General features: G+C 57.9%; 1 protein-coding gene across 1 annotated transcript; it reads left to right on the top strand.

Annotated features, from left to right (window-relative positions):
* Positions 1-2748: 2748 nt before the first annotated feature.
* On the top strand, positions 2749-27565 carry Tmem201 (transmembrane protein 201). Its single transcript, XM_048350195.1, has 11 exons — positions 2749-2951; positions 10162-10282; positions 10935-11129; positions 12144-12320; positions 13722-14074; positions 14583-14786; positions 19828-20060; positions 22772-22843; positions 23306-23605; positions 25146-25283; positions 26037-27565. The coding sequence occupies exons 1-11, from the start codon at positions 2839-2841 to the stop codon at positions 26132-26134; spliced, it is 2004 nt and encodes a 667-aa protein (XP_048206152.1). The 5' UTR covers positions 2749-2838; the 3' UTR covers positions 26135-27565.
* Positions 27566-28000: the final 435 nt, after the last annotated feature.

Raw genomic sequence — 28000 nt, forward strand, 5'->3', positions numbered from 1 at the left:
CAAGTGTCTGCTTCTGAAGTTCGCCACAAGAAAGTTATCCATGTTCCAGACACTCGTCGCTTCCCGTTGCATATTCATATTAAGATCTGAACGTGGACTTGGATGTGTGGCTCAGTTGGTAGAGTGCCAGCCGGTGAGCAAGATTTTTATCGATCATGAAAAATTAAAACTTTAGATTGCTTAATTTTCACTTAGACAGTTTTGAGTGACTAAATTGGATACTGAGCCAGTATAGTTTAATGATCTGAATCTCTTGCACTATGACATTGAAATGAAAAACTTGAGCACCTGAAATGGAAAAGGAAGAGATGCACCCGGCCTTGTATACTTGGTATATGCCAGGCACTACGGAACGTGCCATTTTCTTTCTTGTAAAACTCAATCCTCACAGGACGATGAGAGGTAAGGCAGGTATGGAGTTGACCCACAGTGGCTGGTCCTGCTTAGTGAGTGCGTGGAGATGATCCCGCGTGCCTTAGAGTGCGTGAAATGTCCTGAGCCCCAAAATGTTCATCAGCTTATGCCTAAGATGACTGACTTCAAAAGCAGGGAGGTTTCGTTTCGCTCACAGGTTCTAGTCCAGGCTTAGCTCCTTGTTTGGAGGCCCGAGGAAAGGCAGCAAGCACATCATGGCAGGAGCAGGTGGCGGAGTAGAGCCGTTCCCTCTCATGGCCTAGAGGGAACCACGTTCCACGGTCCTATTTCAGACGCATACCCCTCCAAGCCAGAAGACCCCATGGGGCCTTGCGCTTAAAAGCTTTCACCACCTTCCAGGAGCCGCACGGACTGGACTTGGAAGACATGACGCCAGGTCCAAATTGTAGCAGGGGTGTTCTGACTGCAAAGCCAAGGCCAGCCAAGCCATCCCGTGCCCTTTCCCTAAGGGCCACAAGTCCACAAGAGATGCCAGTGATCAAGATGCGCAAACGGACGAGCACTGTTGGGTGCATATGTTGGCCGTGGATTAGACTCCTTCTTTGGGACACAGGCAGATGACACTAAATCTTCCTGCTAAGAGAATAATGATAAACAGTGGCACACGTTTTAGAGGAGACTACAGGATATTCACTTTTTGGGTGAGCAGGTACATGTGATACTGGGGCTTGACCTCAGGGCCTAGGTGCTGTCCTTTAGCTTCTTTACTCAGGACTGGTGTTCTACCACTCCTTGAGTCACACCTCCACTTCTGGCCTTTGGGTGGTTAATTGTTGATAAGAGTCTCACAGACTTTCCTGTCCAGGCTAGCTTTGAACTACAATCCTCATAGCCTCCTGAGTAGCTAGGATTACAGGTATGGGCCCTTGGTGTTCAGCACTCACTCATCTTTATGCTTGGGGCTGGTGGAAGCTGCCAAATAAATAGGGGAAATCCTTTGCTCTGACACCTAGATCTAAGAGAGGTCATATTCTTTTTTTTTTTTTTTTTTTTTTTTGCCAGTCCGGGGGCTTGAACTCAGGGCCTGAACACTTTCCCTGGCTTCTTTTTATTCGAGGCTAGCACTCTGCCACTTGAGCCACAGCGCCCCTTCTGGCTTTTTCTATGTACGTGAGGCAAGCACTCTACCACTAGGCCACATTCCCAGCCCAAGCATCATCTTGTTGGTTCCCATCATTCACCATGGCCTAGTGAATGCACCTGGCTGGCATAGACCATTTAACTGGCAACAGAAAACAAGATGGCAACAACCATCCACCAAAATTGCCCAAAGTGCTTAATATTGATCTCAACACTGGCAAAGTTGTGGGGTCACAGGAATATTGCATAGTTAGACATAAATATTTCCTATTAGCTTTTTTTTTTGCCAGTCCTGGGGCTTGAACTCAGGGCCTGGGCACTGTCCCTGAGCCTCTGTGCTCAAGGCTAGCACCCTACCACTTGAGCCACAGTGCCACGTCCGGCTTTTCCTGGGTAGTTCGTTGAAGATAAGAGTCTCATAGACTTTTTTTTGCTTGGGCTGGCTTTGAACCACTATCCTCAGATCTCAGTCTCCTGAGTAGCTAGGATTACAGGCATGAGTCACAAGCACCCACCTAGCTTTTATTTTAATGAGTGATTTAATTGAAATTGGTACTAAAACGTCCATAAAATGAATATTCCCCCTAATCCCACCCTCACCCCTGAGTAATTAGCTTTCAGTTGCATTAACCACCTTCTATTTCCACAAACACCCATAGGCTCTACTGAAACTACTTAAATCATCTGCGTGTGGCTAAGTGCTACCCTCCAGGCAGTGTCTCCCGCTCTGCCATACTGTCTAAATGGCCACATCACGTTCCAAAACGTGACTGTCCTATAATTTATTACCCTCACCCCCCATTGTTGGGCAACTGTGTTCTTGTACAACCTGATTTTTAACCTTTGTGGCTCCAAGAGCTTCAACTTGTAGTAAAGTAGCACTGAGCTCACAGGCTAGTTTGGCTAGGTGCTAGGAAGATAGTACAATTGCAGGCAAGGGACAATGGCCAGCAGGCGCGCGGGTCCAGGCTGCTTTCCCTGGAATCTGACCCGGTGCAGGCCCGAGCCCAAGGCCCAGGCGGCGGACGCATGCGCGAGCAACGGGCGTGGGCGGGGCTTCTTCCCGGCTCGACGCACTGTATTCCACCTCCGGCCGTCAGGGGGCGCTCCAAGGCCAGCGCCGTACGCTTCCGCCGGCGCCCCTCCCACCGGGGCTCGCCCTGCGCCGTGATTGGCCAGGCAGCGGGAGCGCGCCGAGTCAAGGGGCGGGCCCGCGCCTGCTACAAAGCAGCGAAGGTCAAGGCGCGAGCGGGCGCGCGCCGCCGCCCGTGTCGTGAGGCCGGCATTCCCGGCCCGCCGCCGTCGCCCACCCGCGCGGGAGCCATGGAAGGAGTGAGCGCGCTGCTGGCGAGCTGCCCCACGGCCGGCCTGGCCGGTGGCCTGGGCGTCACGGCGTGCGCTGCGGCCGGCGTGCTGCTCTACCGGGTCGCGCGGAGGTGAGTGCGCGGCCGGGCCCCACGCGGGCTCCTGCCGCCCCGCCCCCCGTCGGCCCGCGTTCGCCCCGCGCCGCCCGGCCCCGAGGCCCGGGGCGGGAACCCGGCCAGCGGGCGGGCGGACGCGCGAGGCCCGCCCTGCGGCCCCACCCCCACACCCTCCCCCCGAAAAGGCCGAATTTGGAACCGAGTCGGGGAGCGGCTGTGGAGCCTGGCTGGGGCCGGGCGTCCCGAAGGCGGGGGGCGGCTGGGGGCGGCGGCCTGTTCGGGGGCCGCCTGCCCCTCCCGCCGCGGGCTGCGACCCGCCCCCCCCCCCCAACACATTGCTGGGTGGCGTTCGCCGCTGCCCCCTGGCGATCCTGCCTTGGGCCCCTCTCCCCGAGCCTTGGCAGCTCGCCTGGTGGGTGATTATAGCTGACACTTGCTGCTCTGCACACCGCATGCACTCCCCACGCGGGCGCGTTTCGGAGGCACCCCCGTGTGCTTCCTTGCAGCTAGGTAAATAATCAATTGCTACCCGGAGAATCACATCTGAGCCCCAGCACGCCTACCGCTCCCTTCCCTTCCCCCAACTAGATGGCTTTCCGGAGGGAGGGAAAGCTGATCTACTTCAAGGCGTCTAAGATGGGCTCCGGCGGCTCAGGCCACTCTGCTCCGCGATGCCAGGGCTCTGAGATACCCTGCAGATATCCTGCGTTCAGAACTGGCCTTGCCCATCGGCCTCCACGGACAGGCACGCCTCTTGTGGAGCAGGGTGTGATGGACAGCCTCATCCTCCCTCCCTCCCTGGAGGCAGAGAGAAGGAGGAGTTTTCAAGAGCACCCAGGTGACAGGAGATGCGTGAAGCCCAGATCTCCTGGGTGAAGGAGCAAAGGCATTTGCCCACAGTCCCTTGGCAGTAAGCAGTGGAGCTGCTGAACCTAAGCATTGTGCCGATCAGCCCCTTCTAAAACCTGCCTCCTCCTCAAGCGAGAGGCAGGCAAAAGGAATGGGGGTGGTTGAGTCACCCAAGCCTCCCCAGGAGTAAAGAAGAAGGGATGTCAGCTGTGTCTGGGGGAGGGCCCACCTCCCCCATGGAATGTGAAGGAGTCCCTGACCCAAAGGAGCTGGAAACCCGAATCTCTGGGAATTCCATTCCCAAGGGGGCTCCTGGGTCCTGCAAGACCAGCTGTCAAATTGATCGTTTTATACATGGAGGAGATGTGGCCGTGTGCTCGGACCCCCAGAGCAGTGAATAGCAGAGCTGGTCTAGAGCTGGTTCCTCCTGGATTGGCAGTGCCTCCCAGCCAGAACCTTGATAGGGTGGGTGTGGTGGAGCAGAGCCTGGCCAGCTCACTTGGGTTCATATCTGGCTGCAGCAGAGACCTGTAACCTGTCTCTTGCTCTCTTATGGCTTGTGCTACAGCTCTTCCCAGGTATCTGATTTCTCTCTTCCCCCTTCCTTCTCCATCTCTCTTCTGTCCCCTTTTTCTCCTTGCTCCTCTTTCTTCTCTCCTTTCTTTCTGCCAGTATTGGGGATTGCACTCAAGTCTTGGGCTGTCTCTTAATTTTTTTATTTACTCATGTCTGTAGCTCTACCACTTGAGCTTTTTGTTGACTGGAGATAAGAGCCTCCTGAACTTTTCTGCCTGAGCTAGCTTTGAACCTCAATCCTCAGATCTCAGCTTCCTGAGTAGCTAGGATTACAAGTGTAAACCACTGGCACCCAGTGGTGCCTCTCCTTCTGCCAGTCACAGGTATCTGGGACCTTGGTAAGGTGCTGGGTGAACTGTTGCAGGAAAGCTACAAGAGTGCCCCAAAGACCTTTCATGGTCCTGGACAACACTAGTAGGTTGAGGTGTACAGTTGGGACTACTGCCGTTGATTGGGCGAAGGACCAGTCCTTTCCAGGATGCTCTTAAGATGTTCTCATGAGCACTGGACTTTATCTGGATATGGTAACAGTTTACCACTGTCCTGCCTCTAAAGTAAGACCAGCCCAGTAAGAGGCACGCTCTTCTCCCACGCTCCTCCCAGGGCATGGAAGACATAATGGAAGAGTTTGGGTTTGGCCAGCTGTAGTGGGGGTTTGAATGACCCTGGAGTGGGTGTGCAAGGAGAATTGGTTTGGGAAGATGGCCTGAGGTCATCTTAGCGCGCGGCTGTGGTAGGCTTAGTACATAGACATGTCGGAAGGCAGGACAGTGGCCTTGAGGAGAAATGCAAGAGGAGTGTCCCCCTGACACTCTCCAGACCAGCGCATCTGTGCTTTCAGATGGGCCAAGGTGATCAGGAAGCAATTGCTTCCAAAACTTCAGTTGGGCCCAACCCTGGCTTTCCCACCCATGGAGTCCTCTTTGCCATGGTTACTCTTTTTTTTTTGCCAGTCCTGGAGCTTGGATTCAGGGCCTGAGCACTGTCCCTGGCTTCTTTTTGCTCATGGCTAGCACTCTGCCATTTGAGCCACAAGCGCCATTTCTGGCCTTTTCTATATATGTGGTGCTGAGGAATCAAACCCAGGGCTTCATGTATACAAGGCAAGCACTCTTGCCACTAGGCCATATTCCCAGCCCTCTTTTTTATTTTGCCAGTCCTGGAGCTTGAACTCAGGGCCTGGGCACTGTCCCTGAGTTGTTTCGGGTTTTTTACTCCTCAAGGCTCAGGCTCTACCACTTAAGTCACAGCTCCACTTCTGGCTTTTGGGTGGTTAATTGGAGATAAGAACTTCATGGAGCCCAGCACTGGTGGCTCACACCTGTCATCCTAGCTACTCAGGAGCCTGAGGTCTGAGAATCATGGTTCAAAGCCAGTCCAGGCAGGAAAGTCCATGAGACTCTTAGCTCTAATTAGCCACCAGAAAACTGATAAGTGTAGCTATGGCTCAAAAGTGGTAGAGCACTAGCTTTGAGCGAAAAGAGCCCAGGGACAGCACCCAGTCCCCAAGTTCAAGCCCCACGACCAACAAAGTAAAAAGAGTCTCATGGACATTACTTCCCTCAGCTGGCTTCAAACCATGATCCTCAGATCCCAGCCTCCTGACTAGGATTGCAGGTGTGAGCCACCAGCGCCCTTTTATTTTTAGTGGTGGGTATAGCCCATCTTCCTTCTGCTGATGCCAGGCCTAAAGTGCTTACTGTTAGCACTAGTCAGTCCCCTATTTTAAAGCTGAGGGTAAGGGGTCCAGGCAAGGTGGCATGCCCCCATAAGCAAGGTATGAGTGGCAGAGTCCTGTCTAACTCACATTGCAGCTGCCAGCCAGGCCGCACAGAGGGGACTGCTCTGTAAAGGCTGCATAGCTTCCCCAGGCTTGCTTATCCCCTGCCCACGTGGTCGTGGCCGCCATGGCCTCCTGTGCCTCCCACCGCTTCACTCTCCTGCTCAGGTAGAGTCTATGCCATGCACAGAGCTCACCTCCTGAGAACACATGCCTGCACTCCTCACTGCCCCGCTTGGACAGGCGGTGGCATCCCTTGGTGTTTATAGGAATTGCCTCTCATTTCCAGGGATGAAGGAAATGTATGTGGCTTCTCAGGTCCTGTAGTCAGTCCCAGTAGCAGGCCGCCCACCTTCCCATGCACTGTCCTGAGTCCTGAGCAGGTGCGGCTTCCTCCTTGAATTCTGAATGCGCCCATCTTTAGTGCCTTACATGTTAGCTGTCGCTCTGTGACATCTGACACCAGCTTCCCTGTCCATTGTCAGTCCTAGTGTCCAGGTCTGTTTTGCTCAACTATTCGTCTCTGCTGGCCTTGTGTGGTACGTAGTGAATGGAGGTGCCTAGGCCTGCCCCAGGCTGGTTCTGTGCCCAGAGGAGCAGATTTTAGGATGTCTGTCTTAGTGTTTTTGTTGTTGTTGTTGTTTGTTGTTTGTTGTTTTTTGCCAGTCCTGGGCCTTGGACTCAGGGCCTGAGCACTGTCCCTGGCTTCTTTTTTGCTCAAGGCTAGCACTCTGCCACTTGAGCCACAGCGCCACGTCTGGCCATTTTCTGTATATGTGGTGCTGGGGAATTGAACCCAGGGCTTCATGTATAGGAGGCAAGCACTCTACCACTAGGCCATGTTCCCAGCCCTTGTCTGTCTTAGTGTTGACAGCGTTGCTGTAGACTTCGGTGTCCCTGGCCTGGGAGTGGGGGCAGGGCCTCTTGGGGTTCCTCTCCAGCGATGAGACGCCATTGTGAGGCTGAGTTCTCCCTGCCCCAGAAGGAACTGGGCCTGGTCCAGTGTCTCTTATCTGGCAGGCCTCTTGGGAACGCCACGCACTCCTCAGGGACTGGTGAGCACTCAGTGGCCCACAGGCTTGGAGCTCCCCAGGGCAGTGGCCAAGCCCTGTTGGTATCTTGTTTGTGTGGCATGGTGCTGGGCACATTCCCTCAGCACTTCTTGGACAGAGAAATTCCAGTGGTTGCCCACTGTGGAGCATAGCCCCGCCTGTGCCAGTGACAGCGGTTGTAGAATTAAATGCCCGGGTTTGGGGCTGATGGAGTGTGTGCATCACCCGAGGCACATGTTTGCCCTCTGTTCTGGGCTAAAGGAGGGGTAGAAACAAGTGTGCAGCTGCCCCTGGCCTTCTGTAAGGGGCCACCGACCATGGCTGCCTCAGGCTCCCAGAGGCCAGCATCAGGGTGACAGGAGCTGGAAGAGTGGCTTCCACATCCACCCACGGGACCCCAGCCTGATCTGGGACAGGGCCTGGACCAGTGCCATGCAGGAGAGCACAGGGCCATTCCCCTCCTCACCTGGAAGCTCAACCTTGTCCTCAGTGGGCCTCGTCCCAGAGCCAAGCTGAGCCGGGGATGCCAGGCCTCCCTTGGGGACTGTGAAGCCAGCTATTGAGGGGGGCTGTCCGCCCACTAGTCTGATCTGTGAGGCCTGGAAGGCGGCAGGCTGGTGTGGGGACCTGAGATGCCAGTCATTTGCTTGTTGCAAATGGCTCCTTTGGGGCCATACTGAAGGAAATGATTGCTGTTGTGGTGCCCCTGCCTGGCCTGGGTGGGCTGCGGGTGTTCTGGCCCGGAGAGAACTCCCCTCCCCCACCTTCTGCTTCCAGGCAAGCCCTTCCGGAGGCCAGGAACCATTATTTCCCTAGCAACGGGGCTGGAGATGAGAATGGAAACAGTAGGGCAGGAGGGGCCCCCTGACAACCTGGGCCACAGCCATAGTCCATGCTCACCTGACACTGGTCCCTCAGGGGACACAAGGGGTGGCCTTGCCTTTCACACTGACCTAGGCTGGGGGGCAGACGGGACAGGTCCCACCCCTGGTGTCAGCCTTGGGGATACACCCCTCCCCCCCTGAACAATTAAAAGAGGCCTCTAAAGGAGATACAAATTAACCAAGAGTAACTGCTTAATTGCTGCATGAATGCCAAGCAGGGGCCCATGGGCCCACAGCAGAGCAGTTTCCCAACCTGGAGCAGCCTGCCTGGCTGCCTCCATTGTCGGTGCTGCCCACACCAGGCTCAGTACTCCCTGCAGTCTCTTGTTGAGTCCCAACAAGAGACAGGGACAGGAATGCTTGCCGCCCCCCTCTCCCATTTGATAAGTGAGGGGGTTGAAATGGAAGTCCCAGAAGTGGGACAACCCTCTCTGGAGGCCACATCCATGAACACAGGGCCCCTCTGACCAGTGTGCTGCCTTCAGGCCTTGGCTGCTGACAAGACATGGTGGTCTCTTGTCAGTGTGAGGGTTTGGGCCTGAGCTGGGGTGGGAGGAGGTGTAGGATCAAGGATCTGGGGTATCTTAGCCACCTCTTTCGGGGTACACCTTGGCCCTTCCCTTCAAGGCCTGGTCTCATTTTCTCCTCTCTGTCCTAACCTCACCCAATAGCACTCCGTGGTGGTGGTAACTGACTAATCAGCAGTGTCCAGCTCTCCTCCTGGGTAGGCCCCTGTGGAGGAGCTGCTCTAGCTGACAGGTGATGGAGCTCTGCTTCAGGCTGGACTCCTGCTTCACTCCCCGGCCCCTTGTGTGCCGGCCATGCTACTGTAGAGCTGGTCCTTTCCAGCTCCATCTTATGTCCTTGTGTCCTGCAGCACACAGAACCAGTAGGTGCTGTGGTGCTTCCCTTACAGACAGGCACTGAGAAGTACTGAGGCTGGGCCCACGAGAGCTTCAGGGACGTGTCCAGAAGTCAGCATAGTTGAGGACTCCGTGCCTCCCTCCCTTTTCAAGGTTGGAAATGCCAAAGGGGTGGGACATTGATATCTCATGCCTGTAATTCTAGCTACTCAAGAGGCTGAGATCTGAGGATCGCAGTCAGGGCCAGCCCGGTAGACAAATCCTGGAGACTATTATCTCCAGTTAACTGCCAATAAAGGGGGGGGGAGCTGTGACCCAAGTGGTAGCCTTGAGTAAAACAGCTCAGGGACAGTGCCCAGGCCCTGAGTTCAAGTCCTAGGACCAGCACACACACCCACAAAAGCCTAAGGGCATGCTGTCTGAGGAACAGGCCCATCTGGGGGGGGGGGGTTATTACTGTCCAGGCTGAAGAATACCCCACAACTGGAGGGGCCTTTGAGGGAGAAGGGGGCAGGAGTGGCAAGGTCAAGACCCCAGGGCTCAGCAGCTGCTGGTCTTCTGTCTGTATTGTTTCTAGAATGTAGGGATTGGAAGGGTTTGCCAGGCAGTTGCTCTGCGCCTCCCCCACTCCCGTACCCCACAGCCAATGGGGCAGATGGAGGAGACCCGGAGCACAGATCCCCCAGTGTCTGGGTCAGGATTACCCAGAAGCCCCCAGCTGCCACCACATGTGTGGCCAGCAAGGCCCATGTGTGCGTGTCTTTATCCCCTCACCAGGAAGGCTTGGTGCTGGCCACCCAGCTGTCACTAGTCCCTGCTACTTGGCCTCCCTGGCTTTCACACTCTGGTCTCCTTCACTCTGGAAACTCCCTGAAGAATGCCATTTCTACAGCCTGAGGGGGAAGGGCAACGTCCTGAGCTGGGAACCTGGGGGAGGGGGGTCTCCACATAGGTACCCCGAGGCCTGCAGAGCTGCTGAGCCTCCACCTGTCCCCCTGGGAGGTGCTCTGTCACCTGTGGCCTCCTGTGTGGTCCTGCTGGACGGACAGCGGTGCCCAGCCCAGTGTCCCCTCCTTGACCTGCCTGCCACTTCCTGCCTCAATAGCCCTGCCCCTCCAACTTGGATCCTGCTTCTGGCACCCTGCCCCTGGGGCTAGGGCTGAGCTAGGGGCCTGGAGTCCTCAGGGCTTGAGGTCTGATCCCACCATCTTCCATCCACAGGTTGAAGCCCACGCACATGGTGGTCAACTGCTGGTTTTGCAACCAGGACACACTGGTGCCCTATGGCAACCGCAACTGCTGGGACTGCCCCCACTGCGAGCAGTACAACGGCTTCCAGGAGGTGCGGGCGGGAGGGGCTGGCTGGGGCTCCCAGGAGGTGCGGGTGGCCAGAGTGGGCTGGGGCTCCTGAGCTACTACCTTGGGGCCATTCCTGGGCCGAAGACCCCACACCCTGTCTGTCCATCCCTAAGCAGACCACTTACACCCCGTGACTAGATTCCCACCGTGGGCCAGTTTGAGGAGGCGGAATCTGGAATGGGAGCTGTGGTCACTTGTCCCGGGTCTCCTCCTCACCTGTGGCAGTTTGAGGGGCAAGCCCGGATCTGCGCAGCTCAGCAGCCTGCAGTAGTACACATCTGGCTCTTCCCAGGCAGCGTGGTCTGTCCAGCCACCCACCTGCCCTGCCAATAAAGACAGGTGCAGGTGAAGGCGTGTGGCCACCTGCCAATAAAACTTTATGAGACAGGCAGCCCGCTCACAAGCTCTGGTGCCGATAGTGGGGAGGGCCCCGGGGCTCTAAGGGAGGAAGCCAGACCCTGCCCAGCCGCAGACGGAGGGGCTTCCTTCTCAGTGGGTTCCAAGTGAGGCTGCATCAGAAAGGCCACTACTTCCCCGTGTCAGGAAAGCCAGGGTGCAGTCCAGGAAGCCCCAAAAGGGCCCCTGCCTGGCCCCTGGGAAGGAGCTCCCTGCCAACCCGTCCCCCTTCCTCCTAGAACGGAGACTATAACAAGCCGATCCCTGCCCAGTACATGGAGCACCTGAACCATGTGGTGAGCAGCGTGCCCAGCCCGCGAGACCCCACACAGCCTCAGCAGTGGGTGAGCAGCCAGGTCCTGCTTTGCCGAAGATGCAGCCACCACCAGACTACCAAAATCAAGCAGCTGGCCGCCTTCTCACCAAGAGAGGAGGTAAGGGGACCCGCCACGGGCTTGCCAGCAGCCTGTCCTGCGCCTGAGCCCATCTCCCCCTGACCTCTAGCTGGCCCCCCATTCCTGGATGGGAGGCTTCTTCCTTCTCAGCTGAAGCTGAGGCTCTTGCTCTCTCTGTATCTTGGGTTGTCTGGGTTTTGGGCTAAGAACACATGGACACTCCAGGCTCCTTGGGCCGGCGGGGTTTGTCCCTGTGCCAAGGCTTTGTTGCGCACCTGTGGGGTCCATTCAGTCCTTACTGCGCTGAGCCAGGTCTGCTGAGAGAGAGGCCTGAGGCTAGGAGCTGAACTGAGCTGGAACTGCCCCTCCCCTGCCCCTCCAGGAGGGCCAGGAGCCCTGTTAACTGCCTTCTTCCCCGTCCGCCTTACCCAGCTGAGGGCCTACGCTACTGCTTTGCCAACCTAGTCCAAATTGGAAGGGATAAGAGAGGTGGGGGAACTTAAAGCCAAGAGGAAAGGGAGGTAGGATACGCACCAGGCAGCTTTTTGGGGACAGTTGATCCCTGAGGCGATCACACAGAAGCCAGCCCAGTCACTAGAGACTGAAATACTGGAGGTGTAATGCTGCCTCTGAGCTACTGTGCAAGCCAAAGAATTGTTCATCTCCCAACTGGGCCCAGGCCCAGCCAGCAGCGCTCTTAGAGTTGTTTAGATCTTTGGACTCAAGGGGAAGGACAGGCCCCGGCCCTAGGTTGTCTGTCTACCTTGGTCCGGGCAGCATCACCCAAGAGAATTTTGTATACCTGCCTGTCAGGAGCCCTGAACCAGAGCCATGGCCCTAGAGCAATGGAACTTGGTCAGTGTCACCACTTGTGAGCCCTGGGCCTCTCCTGGCCTCCTCCTCAGGGCCTTCACCACCATTCACAGTGGCAGTGGGAAGTAGCTCAGTGGAGGCCTCACCCATGCCCACTCTCTTGTAGTGGAGTGAATCCAGGTCCACTGTAAAGCAGGGAGCTCGGCTTCCAACCCACGTGGCTCCTCTGTCTCACCACAGGGCAAGTTCGATGAGGAGATCGAGGTGTACCGCCACCACCTGGAGCAGATGTACAAGCTGTGCCGGCCGTGCCAGGCCGCAGTGGAGTACTACATCAAGCACCAGAACCGCCAGCTGCGTGCCCTGCTGCTCAGTCACCAGTTCAGCCGCCGGGAGGCTGACCAGGCCCACACGCAGGTCTGAGGCCAGCATCCGTGGGTGCTCAGGCATTGTGTGTGGGAAACTTCCTAGAGGGCTCTAGTGACTAGAGGGCAGGCAGCTTGTGAGAGCTGAGACCCCCCCCACCTTCCTGAGGAAACGGCCTACCAGGGGGGCTGCCTACCCTCCCCCCCACAGCCCCCTTTATACCACCAGAAAGGTCTGACTAAAGGTACTTGTTTTCTAGTCACAGTACTAATGTGGGGTTTTTTGTTTGGTTTGGTTTTTTTGTCAGTCCTAGGGCTTAACCTCAGGGGCCTAGGTGCTGTCCCAGAGGTCTTTTGCTCAAGGCTAGCACTCTGCCACTTTGAGCCACAGTGCCACTTCAGGTTTTCTGGTGGTTAATTGGAGGTAAGAGGACTTTGCTGGAGCTGGCTTTGGACCACTATCCTCAGATCTCAGTAGCTGCTGAGTAGCTAGGATTAGATTACGGGCATGAACCCCCAGTGCTCAGCTTTTTGTTTGTTTGGTTTTGTTTTTTTAATAAAGGTCAAAGGCTGGCAGTATGGCTCAGAAGCAGACCATGTGCCTAGCACATGCAAAGCTCTGGGATAAATCCCCAGCACCACAAAGAGAAATAAAAATCAGGTGTAATAGCACGTAGATGTAAAATGTCCTAGGATATGCCTGTCCCCCTCCATGCACCACCCCTGCGTCTACTTGCTTGTGTCCACACAGTAAGCCTCTGGGGACCTTGTCCTAACGCCCTCAATTCTCATTCTAACCTCCTGGTTCCTAGATTTTGTAACTTGCTACTATTTTTGTACTGTTGCCAGAGTTATCTGCCTGTATATTACAGTGTTAGTTTAACACATACAAAGGATTTTTTTTTTTGGTGAGAACTTGACAAAAAAGAAAGTTATTTTGGAGGAATGATATCACTGCAATTTGAAGATTGTGTGTGTGTGTGTGTGTGTGTGTGTGTGCGTGCGTGATGATATTAGGGTTTGAACTCTAGCTTTTTTTTGTTCAAGGCTGGCACTCTGCCACTTGAACCATGCCTCTGGTTCTAGTTTTTTGTTGATTAATTGGAGATAGAGGTCATAGACTTTCCTGCTTGGGCTGGCTTTGATCCTCAGTCCTCAGGTCTCAGCCGCCTGAGTAGCTAGGATTACAGCTACTGGTGCCCCCCTGGAAAAGATTTCTTGAAAAGGAGGTGAGGTGTGAAGGAGTGGTATCCTCTCTGCCCGGAACTGCTGTGTGGGATGAGCAGGGTGATGGGCTGGGAGTGAGACCCACTGGTGGGCCAGTGGTGAGCGCGAGGGCAGGGCCGAACGGCATGCCATGGAGCATCTGGGCTTGGCGGCGGGGCACCCTCACGTAGGGGTACGGGTGGCTGTGGGTTCTGGCATCTCTAACTTGTGTTTTCCCCCCCCATAGAGCTTCTCTTCCTCCGCGATGAAGGCCCCAGTCCAGGTCATCCTGCTCCGGGCCTTGGCCTTCCTGGCCTGCGCCTTCCTGCTGAGCATCGCCCTGTACGGCCCCAGCGATCCCTTTACCCCCGGGGCTGCCCTGCCCCCAGCTCTGCCACCTGGTGGCAATGGCTCGGCTATGCCGGATAACAGCACTGCCTCCGAAGCTGAGGGCTGGCAGCAGCTGCTGGGCTTGCTGCCGGAGCACATGGCAGACAAGCTGCTGGAGGCCTGGGCCTTTGGGCAGACCCACCAGATGGGCATCGTGGTGCTGGGCCTGCTCACCTGCCTGCTGGCCATGCTGCTGGCTGGCCGGATCAGGTGGGTGTGGGGCTGTGGGCACATGGGGGTGGGGGTCTGCACGCTGCGTTGCAACTGAGGGTGGAAACCCAGAGGCCTGGCTGGCGTGAGGCCCTGGGCAGGGTAAGCCCCTGTTCTCTGAGGGCCAGTGTCCCCCTGAGAGAGGGTGTGGCGCTTAGCCCACCACTTGCCAGGCCGTCACTTGGCGCTTTTGTCTGCAGCGTCAGGGTGATGGGAGCCCCCTGCCCCTGGGTGGCGGAGGTGAGGAAGGGCGGGCTCTGGACCTCGCTCTCCTCTACAAGCAGTTGCAGGACCTGTAGGAGCTCTGTGCTGTTGCTCCACACCTCCTGGTGACAGAGGGAGCTGGGCCTAGAAGCTCTGGTGTGCTCAGAGCTGGGCAGAGTGAGTTGGAAGAGAGACGTAGCCCCCATCCTCTGAGCAGGTCCAGGTATAGATGGAGAAGACAGGAAGTAGGGCGGGGCGGGGGGACATCTGCCCCCAGGCACTTACCCACTCCTATCTCCACCAGGCTCAGAAGAATTGATGCTTTTGCCACCTGTCTGTGGGCCCTGCTGCTGGGGCTGCACCTGGCGGGGCAGTACCTGCAGGCTGCCTCCCCCAGCTGGCTGGACACGCTCAAGTTCAGCACCACGTCCCTGTGCTGCCTGGTGGGCTTCACCGCAGCTGTGGCTACAAAGAAGGCAACGGGCCCCAGGAGGTTCCGGCCCCGAAGGTCAGAGAAGCAGCAGTGACTGTGGGGGGAGGACGGACAGACAAACAGACAGGCCCAGGGCGTGGCCCCCCGCCTGGACCAGGCACTTACTGATTTTGTCCTTTTTTAACCTGCTTCACACCCTCTCCTCAGCCTAGAGCCCTGGGTTCTGGCCCAGCCTCTCCCCTCCCCGCCTTTCCTTTCCCGGGACACCACACTGCTCCAGCCTGAGGTGCTCCCCCAGTGTCCTGTAGCTGCTTGCCCACGTCGCAGGCCTGGGACGACGGGGGCAGCACCCCTGGCTCCCCGCCGGCTGGAGCCTCCCCATCCGCAGTTCCTAGCCGGCTCTGACTCCACGGAGGGAAGGGGAGGGCTTGAGCCATGGTCACATGGCCTGACACTCGGGCTGTGTGGCACTGCCAGTCCTTCTCAACAGAGTGGGCAAGGGCCACAAGAGCAGAGCTGCCCCTTGTCCCACATAGTTCCTCTTACCCGCTCCATCCCTGCTTGTAGCCCAACAGTGGCCAGGGCCCATGATGACCCCGAGGCTGCCTGATCCCTCAGGTCCTGCCCTAGAACGGATCCTGGCCTGGCCTGGCCTGGACCAGGACCATGAGCTGAGCCCCCTTCACAGGTGCTGTAGAGAGTCATGCCACTCCTTTTGGTCAGCTCGCTCCCTCTGGACAGCCAAGCTGTGAGGGCGGCCAGCCAGGGGGCATCTCCCCTCACCAGTTACTGACTGGGCCTCTCGCAGGCCACATAGCCAACCAGGAGCCCTTCCTTACCCCTTTCCCGAGCAACTAGGCCCTCCTTTACCCCCTGGGGACCTGGGGGTTTGGACCTTGGTCCCCAGCTGCCCCTCCCTAGTCATCGCCCCCCCCCCCCCCCGCCATGTGCCTGGGAATAGCTCAGATTACCCGTATTCTGCTCAGGTAAGGCACTCAAGGGACACCCAGGCCTCAGTGATAGCATTTCATCGTTACCTTGTCCCTCTCGCACAGGGCCTCAGCCTTGCCACCCCTACAGTTACTGCCCCTAGAGAAGAGCTGGCCACCCCACCCTCCACCCCCCCAGCTGGGGCCCTGGCAAGACCCTACTGTTCCTGCCTTGGTTGGCCGTGCGGAGGAACAGGCGGGGCCCCCCAGGCCCTGGGGTGCTTAGTGGGCACAAGATGGGATGAGGAGTGGGGGGAGCGGCTTCAGTGTAGGTGAGTGAGGCTGCCCGCCTGGCACGCTGCCCTCTGGCCGTCCCTGGGTGAGTTGTGCCCTGCCTGCGGGTCATGTTCTTCCCTGGGCCCTCAGCACTGGCCGAGCGTGGCCCAGAGTGGGCCTGGGCCTCTGCGCCCGCCCAGGAAGGGAGAAAGCAGGTTGTGGAGTGTGAGGTCATACCCGACAAGGGGACACCAGCGGCCCAGGTGTGAAGGGGCGGAGGGGAGGTGGGAGGTGGCTGGTCACAATCTGCCCTGTCTTGGCTCTGTTGGAGAGTCCCAAGAGGCCTGCCTGCCCCCTTTGAGAGAGCAGCCCGCATCCTGCCCAGCTTCTGCTCCAGGGTGGCCAACCTTTTCAGTCTCACCAGCCTCTGCCCAGTGAGCTGTGTGACTTTAGACAAGGCCCCAGTCTTGTGGGGCTCAGCATGTTACGGGGTGTGGGCAGGATGTGAAACGGCGAGCCCCTCTGAAGACGTGGAGGTGAGGCTGAGGCTCCTCTTCCTCAGCATTGAGGGGTGCAGTGAGCAAGCTGCAGCTGTCTGAGTGGGTGGGGACCCCCTGTCTGCCTGGCCCTTCACCCTAAGAAATGGCCTAAGAGGGAAAGGAGGCAGCAGGTGCCAGGTCTGCCAGTGGGCACGCTCGTGAATCGCCATATCCTGTTCTCAAGGAGACTGACAGTGCAATGCTAATTGTTGTGTTCTTGGCATTGGGTAGAGGGGTGTGTGTGTGTGTGTGTGTGTGTGTGTGTGTGTGTGTGTGTAAATTATTTATGCAAGCAGAGCCAGCCTGCCTGGCCAGGATCCCCTGCTAAGCCTCTCTCTGGCCTCTGGTGGGTTTGGAGAGATGCACAGAGGAGACCCCTGGCCTTTTTAGGGTTTTGTGTGAGTTTTTTAAAAACTTTAGTTGTCCGCCCCTTAGGAGTCTTGTAACTTTGAGGATGCATAGACAACTATGGGTTGTGGCTTATTGACTGGGGGCAGCTGTCAGCCCCTGGGGAGCATGGGTTCTCATCCCAGGTACAGGGTGGCCATCCTTGAGATAGAGAGCCAGCCCTGTCACCCTCTGGGTTTGGGGTCCGCATCCCAGACCCGCCTCCAGGACCACCTCCATCATCCCCCGGCCAGCCAGCCATGCCTGTCCTGCCCGGGAAGGGGCCTGCATCGTGTCTGCAGCCGGCAAGTCTCGACTGTGTCATGTAGTAGAATTGTGGATGACTGTGTAGACCCCTAATCACTGTAACACGCTCGGCCCTAGACGTCATGTTTTGAATGCTGTGTTTTCAATAAACGCCTTCCGGGCTCTGCTCTTTCCGGGGGGCTTCAGGTATCACGTCTTTTTTCTCTTTTCTTCCACATGTCTTGAGAAGGGCTTCTTGGTCAGGGCCAGGAGGGTGGTGAGGGGGCTTTGTTTGGGGTGCCAGCATGTGCACCAGAGTCTGAGTGGGGAGGAGCCAGAGTGGGCTAGAGATGGTCAGCTTGGGGCCCCGCTCCGTCTTGTCTCCCATCCCCTCTTTCCCGCCTCAGGATGACTGAGAACACTCGGCCCCCACGCGTGTCTGTGTCAGGCTCTCTCCACAGTCGCTGGCCAAGGCGGACCCTGGGGTCTCTGACTAAAGAAGCCTAGGTACCTTGGCAGCTCTGGGCAGGGCTGGGGGTCCTGTAACAGACAGAGGCAGGCTGAGCCCCTACACAGCGCCCACCAGGGGCTCCACGCGGCACATCTCGAGAGGGCAGGCCTCCAGAGACCTCACCTGCCAGCGTTTTTAGTGGCGCCAAAATTAGGAACAGCCTCCCAGGCCAGACATATAAAGGATCTCAGATTTGACTCCAGGTGGCCTCGGGTCCGAGCAGAAGCTGGGGAAGAGGAGCTGTGCTGCCCAAATCCTGCTGTTCCTTCTGGTGCGGACCCTGAGAGCCCAGGAATCTCTGGTCCCGTTTGACTGCCTCTGACATCCATGGTCCTGGCAGGATCTTCTCCTTGCGCTTTGGAACCATGCTCGCCTTTGGGGGGCTTCCTGCTCTCGGCTTGCCTTTGGCTCCTGGCCATGACAGGAGGCCCAGCGCAGAGTCCTGCTGCCACCTGCTGGAAGGGCCCGAGCTTGCGCTGCTCTGAGGCCCACACTGCCGCTTTCAGGCTGCTTCCCAAGGACCCACTGTCCTTCCATAGAGGCTCACCCATGGTCAAGCAAGAGGCTTCCTGGTTCCAGCCACACCCTGCAGTGCCTGAAAGTCCTTCCCCTCCTGTCCACACTCCCCCATGGTATTGCAATCCTAAAAAGAGAACATAACTTTTGTTTTCATGTGTGTGTTTTGCCAGTATTGGGGCTTGAACTCAGGCCTCCTTCACTTGTCTTTTTTGCTCAGGGTTGGAACTCTATCACTTAGGCCACACCTCCACTTCTAGTTTTTGCTGGTTAATTGGAGAGAAGAGGCTCACAGACTTTTTGCCCAGGCTGGCTTTGAAAAAGATCTGCAGATCTCAGCCTTCTGAGGAGATAGGATTACAGGCGTGAACTACTAGCACCTGGCCTCCCTTTCCTGTAGACAGAGGGAGAATCTTCCCCTGTCTGACTGATGCTCTGTCCCCATCAGACAGGCTTGAAGTGCGGGTCAGAGTCAAAGCCAGTATGCATCCAGCCCGCATCCCAGTAGACCAGGCCCAGGCCCCTTCTCAGCTTTGCTCTACCTTCACCTTGCATGTTGCCCAAACCCTGGGCCTGCCTTTGGTTCTGAAGTCCAGTTGACCTGGTTCTTTGCAAGAAATGCGAACGATCCAGTGGTTCTCTTAGAAGTGAACAGCTGGCTACATTCCTTCCTTGTAAGACTGAGTGGGAAATGGCATGGGGAGCACTGTGGTGCAGAGCTAGCCTAGCAATCCCCCCCCCCCCCCGGCCAGCCCTTGCCCTGGACAGCAGGGGTGTCTTCCCCGTCCTCGCACACCATGGGGCCTGAGCCTGCCTGCCCATCTGTCTGCACTTTGTCTGCTGGGCTCATGTGCCCCTTGGGACCGAGGTAAGGCTGGACACCTGAAACTCCTTCCAGATGGCAGACTAATGCATTAACTGCCTCTGCTCCTCTGCCCCTCCATAATCAGGTGCCTTAATGGGAAGCATGGTTGATATTGTGGCCTGGGACCATTGGGTCCTGTTGTGTGATTTGTACCCTTCTCGAGTTAAAGTGACACTGTCGCCTTTCGTCTTCAGGCAGCCTTGCGGTTGTTGGGGCCCTTCCTATGTTTAGAGTCTGGTGTGTACCCCTGGCAGCCTGGCCTGGCCACCTCCCCATCTGCACCCTGAAAGGGGGCTTTAGATAAGTGTCCAAGACCAGAGAGCAGGTGACTGTGTCCCAAGGCACAGCACTTGGGGGCTCCTCCGGGCTCTGCTGCGGCCTCCTCACGTCCCGGCCAGTCTGGGAGAGCCAGGGGGCTCTGGGCTCAGCTGCTTGGTTGGGAGATTTTGGACACGCAACAAGAAGTAGCCAAAAAAGCCCGAGTCCACTAAACTTAGGGTGTCCAGCATGGAACACTGGGTGTGTCTGCTTCGGAGAGAGGAGGGTTGGCATGGGGTGGCCGAGGTGACAGTGTCACTTTAACGCTGAGACACGTAGTGGAAGTAGTTTGCCGTGAGTGAGGGGCATGCAGGGTGGGGTGGGCCATGCCGGCACCCCCGCCACCGGCTCCTAACGGGGAGAATGGATGACTGCTTTCCTGCTTCCACTAACGCACGCCCCCCTCTGAGACCCTGACTGAGCCCCAGCTCACACCTCGGGAAGGAAGGGGCCCCACTGTGCAGAAACTGCTTCCAGAGCCTTCCACGCTTACCCTCTTCCTCTCTCCACGCCCAATGGGCTCTTGCAGGTACTTCCCAGGAGACACCCCTGGCCTCTTTCCCTCCAGCCCCCACCTGGCCGTGTCTCACCCAAGCATCACGGGCTCCGCACCATCTCTGTTCATCCCCACCCCACCCGGCTTCCTGCCCCTCGCCAGCCAGCAGCTGTTCCGCTCTCCCCGCCGGGCCTCGCCCTCCTCGCTGCCCGGCCGGCTCAGCCGGGCCCTCTCGCTGGGAACCATACCCTCTCTGACCCGAACAGGTAAGGACCATCCGCTCAGGCCTTGGTGGCCCTTGGTGAGGATGGGATAGGGAAGTTTCAAAGAGGGGCTAGACGTCTCCTGTCGAGATGGGCTCTGCCTAGCTCAGACCTCCACGAGCCCACTCAATAGCTGCCTTAACTGCTCTCAGGCTCTTTCCCCATCACAAAAAGAAAAAGAACAGGACTGAGCCAGGCACCAGTGGCTCACGCCTGTAATTCTAGCTACTCAGGAAGCCGAGATCTACAGATGAAGGTGTGAAGGCAGCCTGAGCAGGAAAGCCCATGACACTCGATAATCCAGTTAAGAACCAAAAGTCAAATGTAGAGCTGTGGCTCAAGTGATAGAACACTAACCTTGAGAGAGAAAGGTAAGGGGTAGTGTTCCAGGCCCTGCTTCAAGCCCAGCACAAGAACCAGCACAAAACATGGGCGGGTAGAAGAAAGCATGTGGTGGGTAGTTGAGGGTTGAATGAGAGGATGCGTCTAAAGTGCTTGTGAACACTGGATACACCAAGCCCTGCCCTTGGCTTGTGGGACCGTGCTACTTACCTTTCCCCCGCAGGACCTCCTAGGAAAACATGAAGTCTAGTTTAAAGCATGCTCCAGGGCTGGGGATATGGCCTAGTGGCAAGAGTGCTTGCCTCATATACATGAGGCCCTGGGTTCAATTCCCCAGCACCACATATGCAGAAAACGGCCAGAAGTGGCGCTGTGGCCCAGGACTGGCAAAAAATAAATAAAATAAAATAAAGCATGCTCCACTGGCCAAGTCCTGAGGACTCCTGTTTATTTATTTTGTGCCAGTACTAGAGCTTGAGCTTAGGCCTGGGCACTGTCCCAGAGCTGTTTTTGCTGAATCCTGGCGCTGTGCCATTCGAGCCTCCGCTTCAGTTCCTCAGCTCCACCTCTAGCTCCTCAAGTGGTTAGTTGGAGATAAGAGTTGCACAGGCTTTCCTGCCTGGGCTGGCTTCACACTGTGACCCTCAGGTCTCCTGTGACCTCTCAGCCTCCTGAGTAACTGGGATTGCAGGCATGAGTCACTGGCTTCACACCCAAGGAAGCCGCCTGGGTTTGCCTCCCTCCCAGTGAGTGGAGTGTCCTGGGCTCTGGCCCTCTGGGTTCCCGGGCAGTGTCGAGATAGAATGTGAATGCTCTTCAGAATCACAGTGTACATTCAGGACCTCACATCAATCCCTGGGTGGCTCTGTTGGGCGATCCCTTCTGGTCCTGTTTCCTTGTGACTTGCCCAAGGCCCCACTGGCACTGAGGGCAGGGTTTGAGCCGACTGCCAGGCTCCAAGCTGCTTCTCTGCCTGCCACGTGCAAGTGAGCAGCCTCTAAGACAGAGGAGGGCCCCTTGCCCAGCACGTAAGCTGAGGGGACATGGTTTGAGGCCTCCCATGTGGAAGGGGCAGTAAAAGTGTGACTGTCCTTAGTGCAGAGGCTTCGACCAAACATTCCCACCGTGGCCACAGCATTTTCTTTGCGAGCATTGTTTCGCAGAGCTTTCCTGAGCCTCTGCCAAGGGCAGGCTCTGCGCACAGCTTGGGGATGGCAACAGGTGACGGTCACAAAGTTCTGGTGGGGCTTCCGTGGATATTCTGAGCAGTAGCAGGAATGAGGTCTGAAATGCCCTTGCATTTCCACCTGCAAGTTTCTTTTTTTTTTTTTTTTTTGGCCAGTCCTGGGCCTTGAACTCAGGGCCTGAGCACTGTCCCTGGCTTCCTTTTGCTCAAGGATAGCACTCTGCCACTTGAGCCACAGCGCCACTTCTGGCCATTTTCTGTATATGTGGTGCTGGGGAATTGAACCCAGGGCTTCAAGTATACGAGGCAAGCTCTCTTGCACTAGGCCATATCCCCAGCCCCCGAAATGTTCAATAGTTTTTTTGTTTGTTTGTTTTTTGGCCAGTCCTGGGCCTTGGACTCAGGGCCTGAGCACTGTCTCTGGCTTCTCTTTGCCCAAGGCTAGCACTCTACCACTTGAGCCACAGCGCCACTCTTGGCCATTTCCTGTATATGTGGTGCTGGGGAATCGAACCCAGGGCTTCACGTATACGAAGCAAGCACTCTTGCCACTAGGCCATATTCCCAGCTCCACCTGCAAGTTTCTATTGGGAGCCTGGGAGCTGGGCCATGGTAGGGGGCGGAGCTAAAGCTCCCAGGCCTCTGGGGGACCAGAGCCATGGATGGCCAAGGTGGAGCCTTGTGTGGGGAGAAGGAGCCGGTTGCTGGTGGCTCACGCCTGTCATCCTAGCTACTCAGGAGGCTGAGATCTGAGGGTCATGGTTTGAAGCCACCTGGATAGGAGAGTATGAGACTCTTATCTCCAATTAACCACCAGAAAACTGAAAGTTGTGGCTCCAAGTGGTAGAGTGGTACCTTTGTGCAAAAAAAAGTTCAGGGACAGCACCCAAGCCCTGAGTTTAAGCCTCACAACCGACCAAAAAAACAAAACAAAACAAATAGAAGCATTGAATGCCAAGCTCGTTTAGACCTGGGCCAGCTGCTGACTTCCTGTGACCCACCAGGGTTCCAGTTTCTTTACCAAATGGCCATGTGCCCCATGGACCTCAGGAACCAGTTTTTGTGAGAGCGCCCAGGTTAGGTGTCAGCAGAACATGGGGGGGGGGCCATGGGGGGGTGGGGGATGGAGGCAGTGATGACTCCCGGCTCCCAGGCCCGACACGTGCTGTGTTTCTCTGTCTGCCAGACTCAGGGTACCTGTTCAGCGGGAGCCGCCCTCCCTCGAGAGTGTCTCCACACGTAGAGGTTCCCCTCTCAGGTAAGGACAACGAGAGCTAGGAAGTAGGGGGACCAGAAAGCTGCTCTGCCCAGGGTTTCTAGAGTCGTCTTAAAGCATGCTTTCAGGGCTAGATGGATCTGTGTTTAAACCTCAGCCCTAGGCAAGAGATGAACACGCCTATGCCTCAGTTTCCTCTGGTGTAAAGTGGGGGTGGGGATCATGAGAGTCAGGAGACCTTATGCTCTTGCTCAACGAGAGAGCTGTGCAGCTCGTGTCTAAGCCTGTGTGACCTCTGTCCCCCTCGCTCAGTGCCTGCTGGGGTGCAGCCCCTGAACCCTTGGATTCTAGCAGGCCTCGCGCTGCCCTGTCTACCACCTCCTTTCTTCCTGGGTCAGGAGTGAGAAGCCCCAGGACCAGCTGGGCAGGAGGCACACATTACCATGACAACGGCCCATGCCCAGGCGCAGTGACATGGCTGGTTCTGTTGTCCTCCCCCTGCAGATTACTTCTCCTTGCTGTCCGGGAGCCTCCCCGCTTCCCCCCTCCCCTCCCCAGCACCTTCCGTGGCCAGCTCCGTGGACTCCAGCTCTGGATCCCTGCGCCACCGGAGGCCTCTCATCAGCCCTGCCCGGCTCAACCTGAAGGGGCAGAAGCTGTTGCTGTTCCCATCGCCCGCGGGGGAGACCCCCCACACCCCCAGCAGCTCGGAAGAACACTCACCGCCCAGCGGCAGCCTCTTCACCATCGAGTCTCCCCAGGCCCCCCGCAGGCAGCCCACGCGGGACGCCAAGCACACTGTGGGTATGTGTGGGGCCAAGCAAGCTGTGGATCCCCCTCCCCCTGGGGGCTGTGGGAGCCCCTGGGCAGTGCTGCTGTGGGGGTACCCATGCTCACTCAGCCAGCTAGGACGGATGGGGCCCTCTACTGGCTGTGTTTATATATTCATTTATTTAATAGTTGATCTTTGAGGCCCTTCATTCTCCAAGACTCATAGAAAAACCTATTGCACAGACTGTGGTCTGCTTACAGATTTGTTTTTTCTTATAGAATCTTGCTCCAAAACATTTTTAAAATTTCAATTGTACTCTAGGTGCCAGTGGCTCACACTTAAAATCCTGGCTAATCAGAAGGCTGAGATCTAAGGATCACTGCTCAGAGCCAGACTGGGCAAACAAATCCAAGAGACCATTATCTCCAGTTAACTAGCAAAAGACTGGAAGTGGAGGTGTGGCTCAAGTGGTAGAGTAAGAAAATGGGTGGAAAATGCAAAGAGAAGGAATGAGCCCTGAGTTCAAGCCCGAGTATAAGCACAAAAACGTAAGAGAAAAGTCTTGAATTTGCTTTAATCCCTGCTCTGCAGAGGCTAAAGTGAGAGATCATGAGTTTGAGGCCATGCTGGCTGGCTACATAGCAAGATGTTGTCTAAAGAAAAAGAAATCCGGGTGCTGGTGGCTCTCGCCTGTAATCGTAGCTCCTGGGGAAGCGGATGTGAGGATTGTGGTTTAAAGCCAGCCTCAGAATAGTCTGTGAGGCTCTTACCTCCAGTGGACTAACTACCTGAAACGCAGGAAGTGGCACTGTGGCTCAGCCTTGAGCAGAAGAAGCTCCAGGATAGCCGCCTAGGCCCTTAGTTCAAACCCCAGGACTGGCGCACGCGTGCGCGCGCACACACACACACACACACACACACCACCACCACCACCACCACCACCACCACCACCCCCGTTCAGATGGACATGTTTTTCATTTCCCCAACAATTTTGCAAGGTCTGGTCACGGAGCTGAATGCTGGCCCGGCAGAAGCTCCCAGCCCAGGCCCACCCCGCTGCCCTGTCCACTCCCCCTCCAGAAGCACCCACGCCCAGGCCCACCCCGCTGCCCTGTCCACTCCCCCTCCAGAAGCTCCCACGCCCAGGCCCACCCCGCTGCCCTGTCCACTCCCCCTCCAGAAGCTCCCACGCCCAGGCCCACCCCGCTGCCCTGTCCACTCCCTCTCCAGAAGCTCCCACGCCCAGGCCCACCCCGCTGCCCTGTCCACTCCCCCTCCAGAAGCTCCCACGCCCAGGCCCACCCCGCTGCCCTGTCCACTCCCTCTCCAGAAGCTCCCACGCCCAGGCCCACCCCGCTGCCCTGTCCACTCCCCCTCCAGAAGCTCCCACGCCCAGGCCCACCCAGCTCCTGGGCACCTTTGGGCATTCACTTCCGGTCAGCTACGCAGCCAGGGCGCACTCGGGACCTGGCTCCCGCTGCCCAAAGCTGGTGCGGGCTGAGGCTGTGTTCTGAAGCCGCCACGCGGGGCACTGAGGCGCCGAGCACTGACACGCAGTCCTTTCTCACGCAGACATGAGGTCCGTGCTGGCCAGAGACGGCGCCTGTAGCAGCCGCTCCATCAAAAAAGAAGACGACTCCTCCCAGTCATCCACCTGCGTGGTGGACACCACGACCCGAGGGTGCTGTGACGAGGCTGCCACATGGAGAGGTCTGTGGGGGGGACCCCTGGGTGGGAGGATGCGGGAGGGCACGGACCCCCCCACCCCCTGGCCTTAGATTACCTAGGGTCTAGAATGAAAGAGAAAAACCTTCCAGGGCTTTCTGTGCAGGTCCTTGAGAGATGGACCAATGGCGGCCCTCCCCGTGCCTTCTGGGTCCACCCTCTGGCCACTGGTGGCTGTTTGAATTTAACTGAGTTACAGAATTAGGTCCGTGTAAGAGTTGAGCCCCGCTGTGCTGAGCCCTGCGAAGTCTGCAGGCTGCCAGCACGGGGCGTGGCCAGGGCTGCCCGGGGGCGTGGCCAGGGCTGCCCGGGGGCGTGGCCAGGCTCTCACGTTGCCCGGCTAGGCCGCCTCGGCCCAGTGGTGACAGAGGCGACAGGCCAGGGCATGGGGCTCCCCTTGCAAGACCGCCTTGAAGCGACGCTGAGCCAAGGCAGGGGAAGCCCGGTGAGGCCCCGTGACCTTGAGACCCGGGTCGCTGCTTTTTAGCTCCCCTCCTTGGACCCCCATTTCCGTTCCTGTAACGTGAGTGTCCCAGTGACCCCTCTGCTGAGGGCAAGCAGGGGGCAGCCTGGCCGGGCCTGTGGGGCAGACCCATCTTTGGGAAGGCATCCGCGTCCTCGTGCCTGCCGCCATGTGGTTGGGAAGACGGGAGAGGCCTGGGCCCCGTAACTGCATCTTTGAGGGTCGAGGTGCCCCGGTGCCCACGCCAGTCCTGACTGTGGTCTCCCGTCCTGCAGGGCGCTGCGGGCCCTCCCTGGTCCGAGGCCTCCTGGCGGTGAGCTTGGCCGCCAATGCGCTCTTCACCTCGGCCTACCTGTACCAGAGCCTGCGCTGAGCCGGGCGTCCAGGCGGCGAGGCCGCGCCCACTGCCTCCACCGTGCCGACCCGTGCCAGGGCCTGCGCCTGCGCCCAACGCCCGGTCCGCGACCTCGTGGATGGCGAGCCCCAGTCCCCAGGACGCCTGCGCCCCTCCCCCAGGCCGGGGGGCCACGCGGGGCCGGGGTGGTGCTCTCCCCCCACCGCCTCCGTGGTAGACGTGGGTTGTGTTTGGTGCTGATGCTCTGACCCCGATGCCAGGAACCCCCAAGAGACCGCCTGACCCTGGGGTCCCCACCCCGCATCCAGCCAGGAGAGGGCACACTGCTGTGAACTCTGAGCCTCCAGCCATGCTTGCCCGGAGGGAGGGGGACGCTGCTCAGCCCCAGGGGGGGCGGGAAGGGAGGGGTGGCCACCCTGCCTCGCCCCACCCTCTTGAGAGAGAAAGCCGTCCCCTTTACACCCATCCTGCTCCTGGGGCTCCAGGCTAGGGGGGGCAGCACCCTTCAGGACCGTGGTGAGCCCTGCCCTCCCTTCCCCTCACACTCCTTCCCTGCAGACCCCCATTTTGTGACTTGGTGATCTCCCTGGGGAGCTCCCCTCTCCCACCGTCTGCCTGTCCCTCTCGCCCGCACTGCCCTCAAGAGTCCTGGTTTGACCCCTCCGATCAAACTGGAACCCTCCCTACCCCCGAGGGACCCTGAGACCCCACTGCCTCCCCTAGACTCCACATGACCTCTGACCCCTCCCCCAGAGACCCTAGCACTGCCCGCGTGACCAGGACCACCGCTGCCCCCTGCTCTCTGGACTGGGTGTTTGGCCCCCCTGAGCAGGAAGAGGGGACCTTGGCGAGCCCGCCTGTCGTCTGTCTGTCCGTCTGTCTGTCTGGGACTTGGTGGGGGGAGGGACAGGAGGAGGGTCTTCACTTACCATTCAGGGATAAAGTTGATTTTATTTTTCTACACCTTGGCCGGGCCAGGCCTGTGCTGAGCCGCAGGGTGCCTCCACGCTCCCTGCCGGGAGTCGTCTTCTGAAGCTTTGGGTGCTCCTAAGTCATTTTTTAAAATGCGGGGAAGGGAACCGAGCCAACCTCACCTCCCGCCCGGCCCTGTCCCGGGAGCCCCGGGCCCAGCCCGCCCTGCCCCTGGTGGGCAGCGGGCCCCAGAGCAGTGTCAGGGCCGGCGTCCAGCCACCCAGGAAGCTCCCAGCGTGGGGGTCCCGCGGTGGCGCTCACCCACATCGTGGGGGCGTCGGGTTTTTTAATTTCACTTCTAGCCTAAGCATCCCGGCTCGGAACTCGCGGGGCGGGAGTGGCGCCATCTCCTCGGCCCGGCCCCGGGGCCGGGCCACACCCTGTGCGGGCAGGTGGGACTTTTACTTGGGTTTTGTTTCAGAAAACACATTATTTTTCTTTACCAGAAAGAAAAGAAAAAATCTACCAATCTTTGAACCGTTGCTCTGTGTCTTTGTTCGCCTCTGCCCGGACAGGCAAGAGTTAAGCTGCGGGACCCCTGCTGCTGCTCACGTGGGTGCAGAATGCCGACGGTGTCCCAGAGGGGCAACCGGGCCGTGGCTACACAAGGATCCCCGCTTCTCCTGTCCCCCCCTCCAGGTGCTGGTGGCTCACACCTGTAATCCCAGCTACTCGCGAGCCTGAGAGCTGAGCACCTAGTTGCAAAGACAGCTTGGGCAGGAAAATCTGCGTCAGTCAACCGAAAGGCTGGAAATAGAGCTGTGGCTCAAGCGGCAGAGCACCAGCCCTGAGCAAAATAAGCCAAGGGACAGTGCCCAGGCCCGGACTTCAAGCTCCAGCAGTGGAAGAAGCAAATGGCGTGGGCCACACTGTAGATGTGAGGGTAATAAGTCAGAGCCACTGGGAATGACC

The sequence above is a fragment of the Perognathus longimembris genome, chromosome 7 (assembly GCF_023159225.1).
Source record: "Perognathus longimembris pacificus isolate PPM17 chromosome 7, ASM2315922v1, whole genome shotgun sequence".
Taxonomy (NCBI): domain Eukaryota; kingdom Metazoa; phylum Chordata; class Mammalia; order Rodentia; family Heteromyidae; genus Perognathus; species Perognathus longimembris.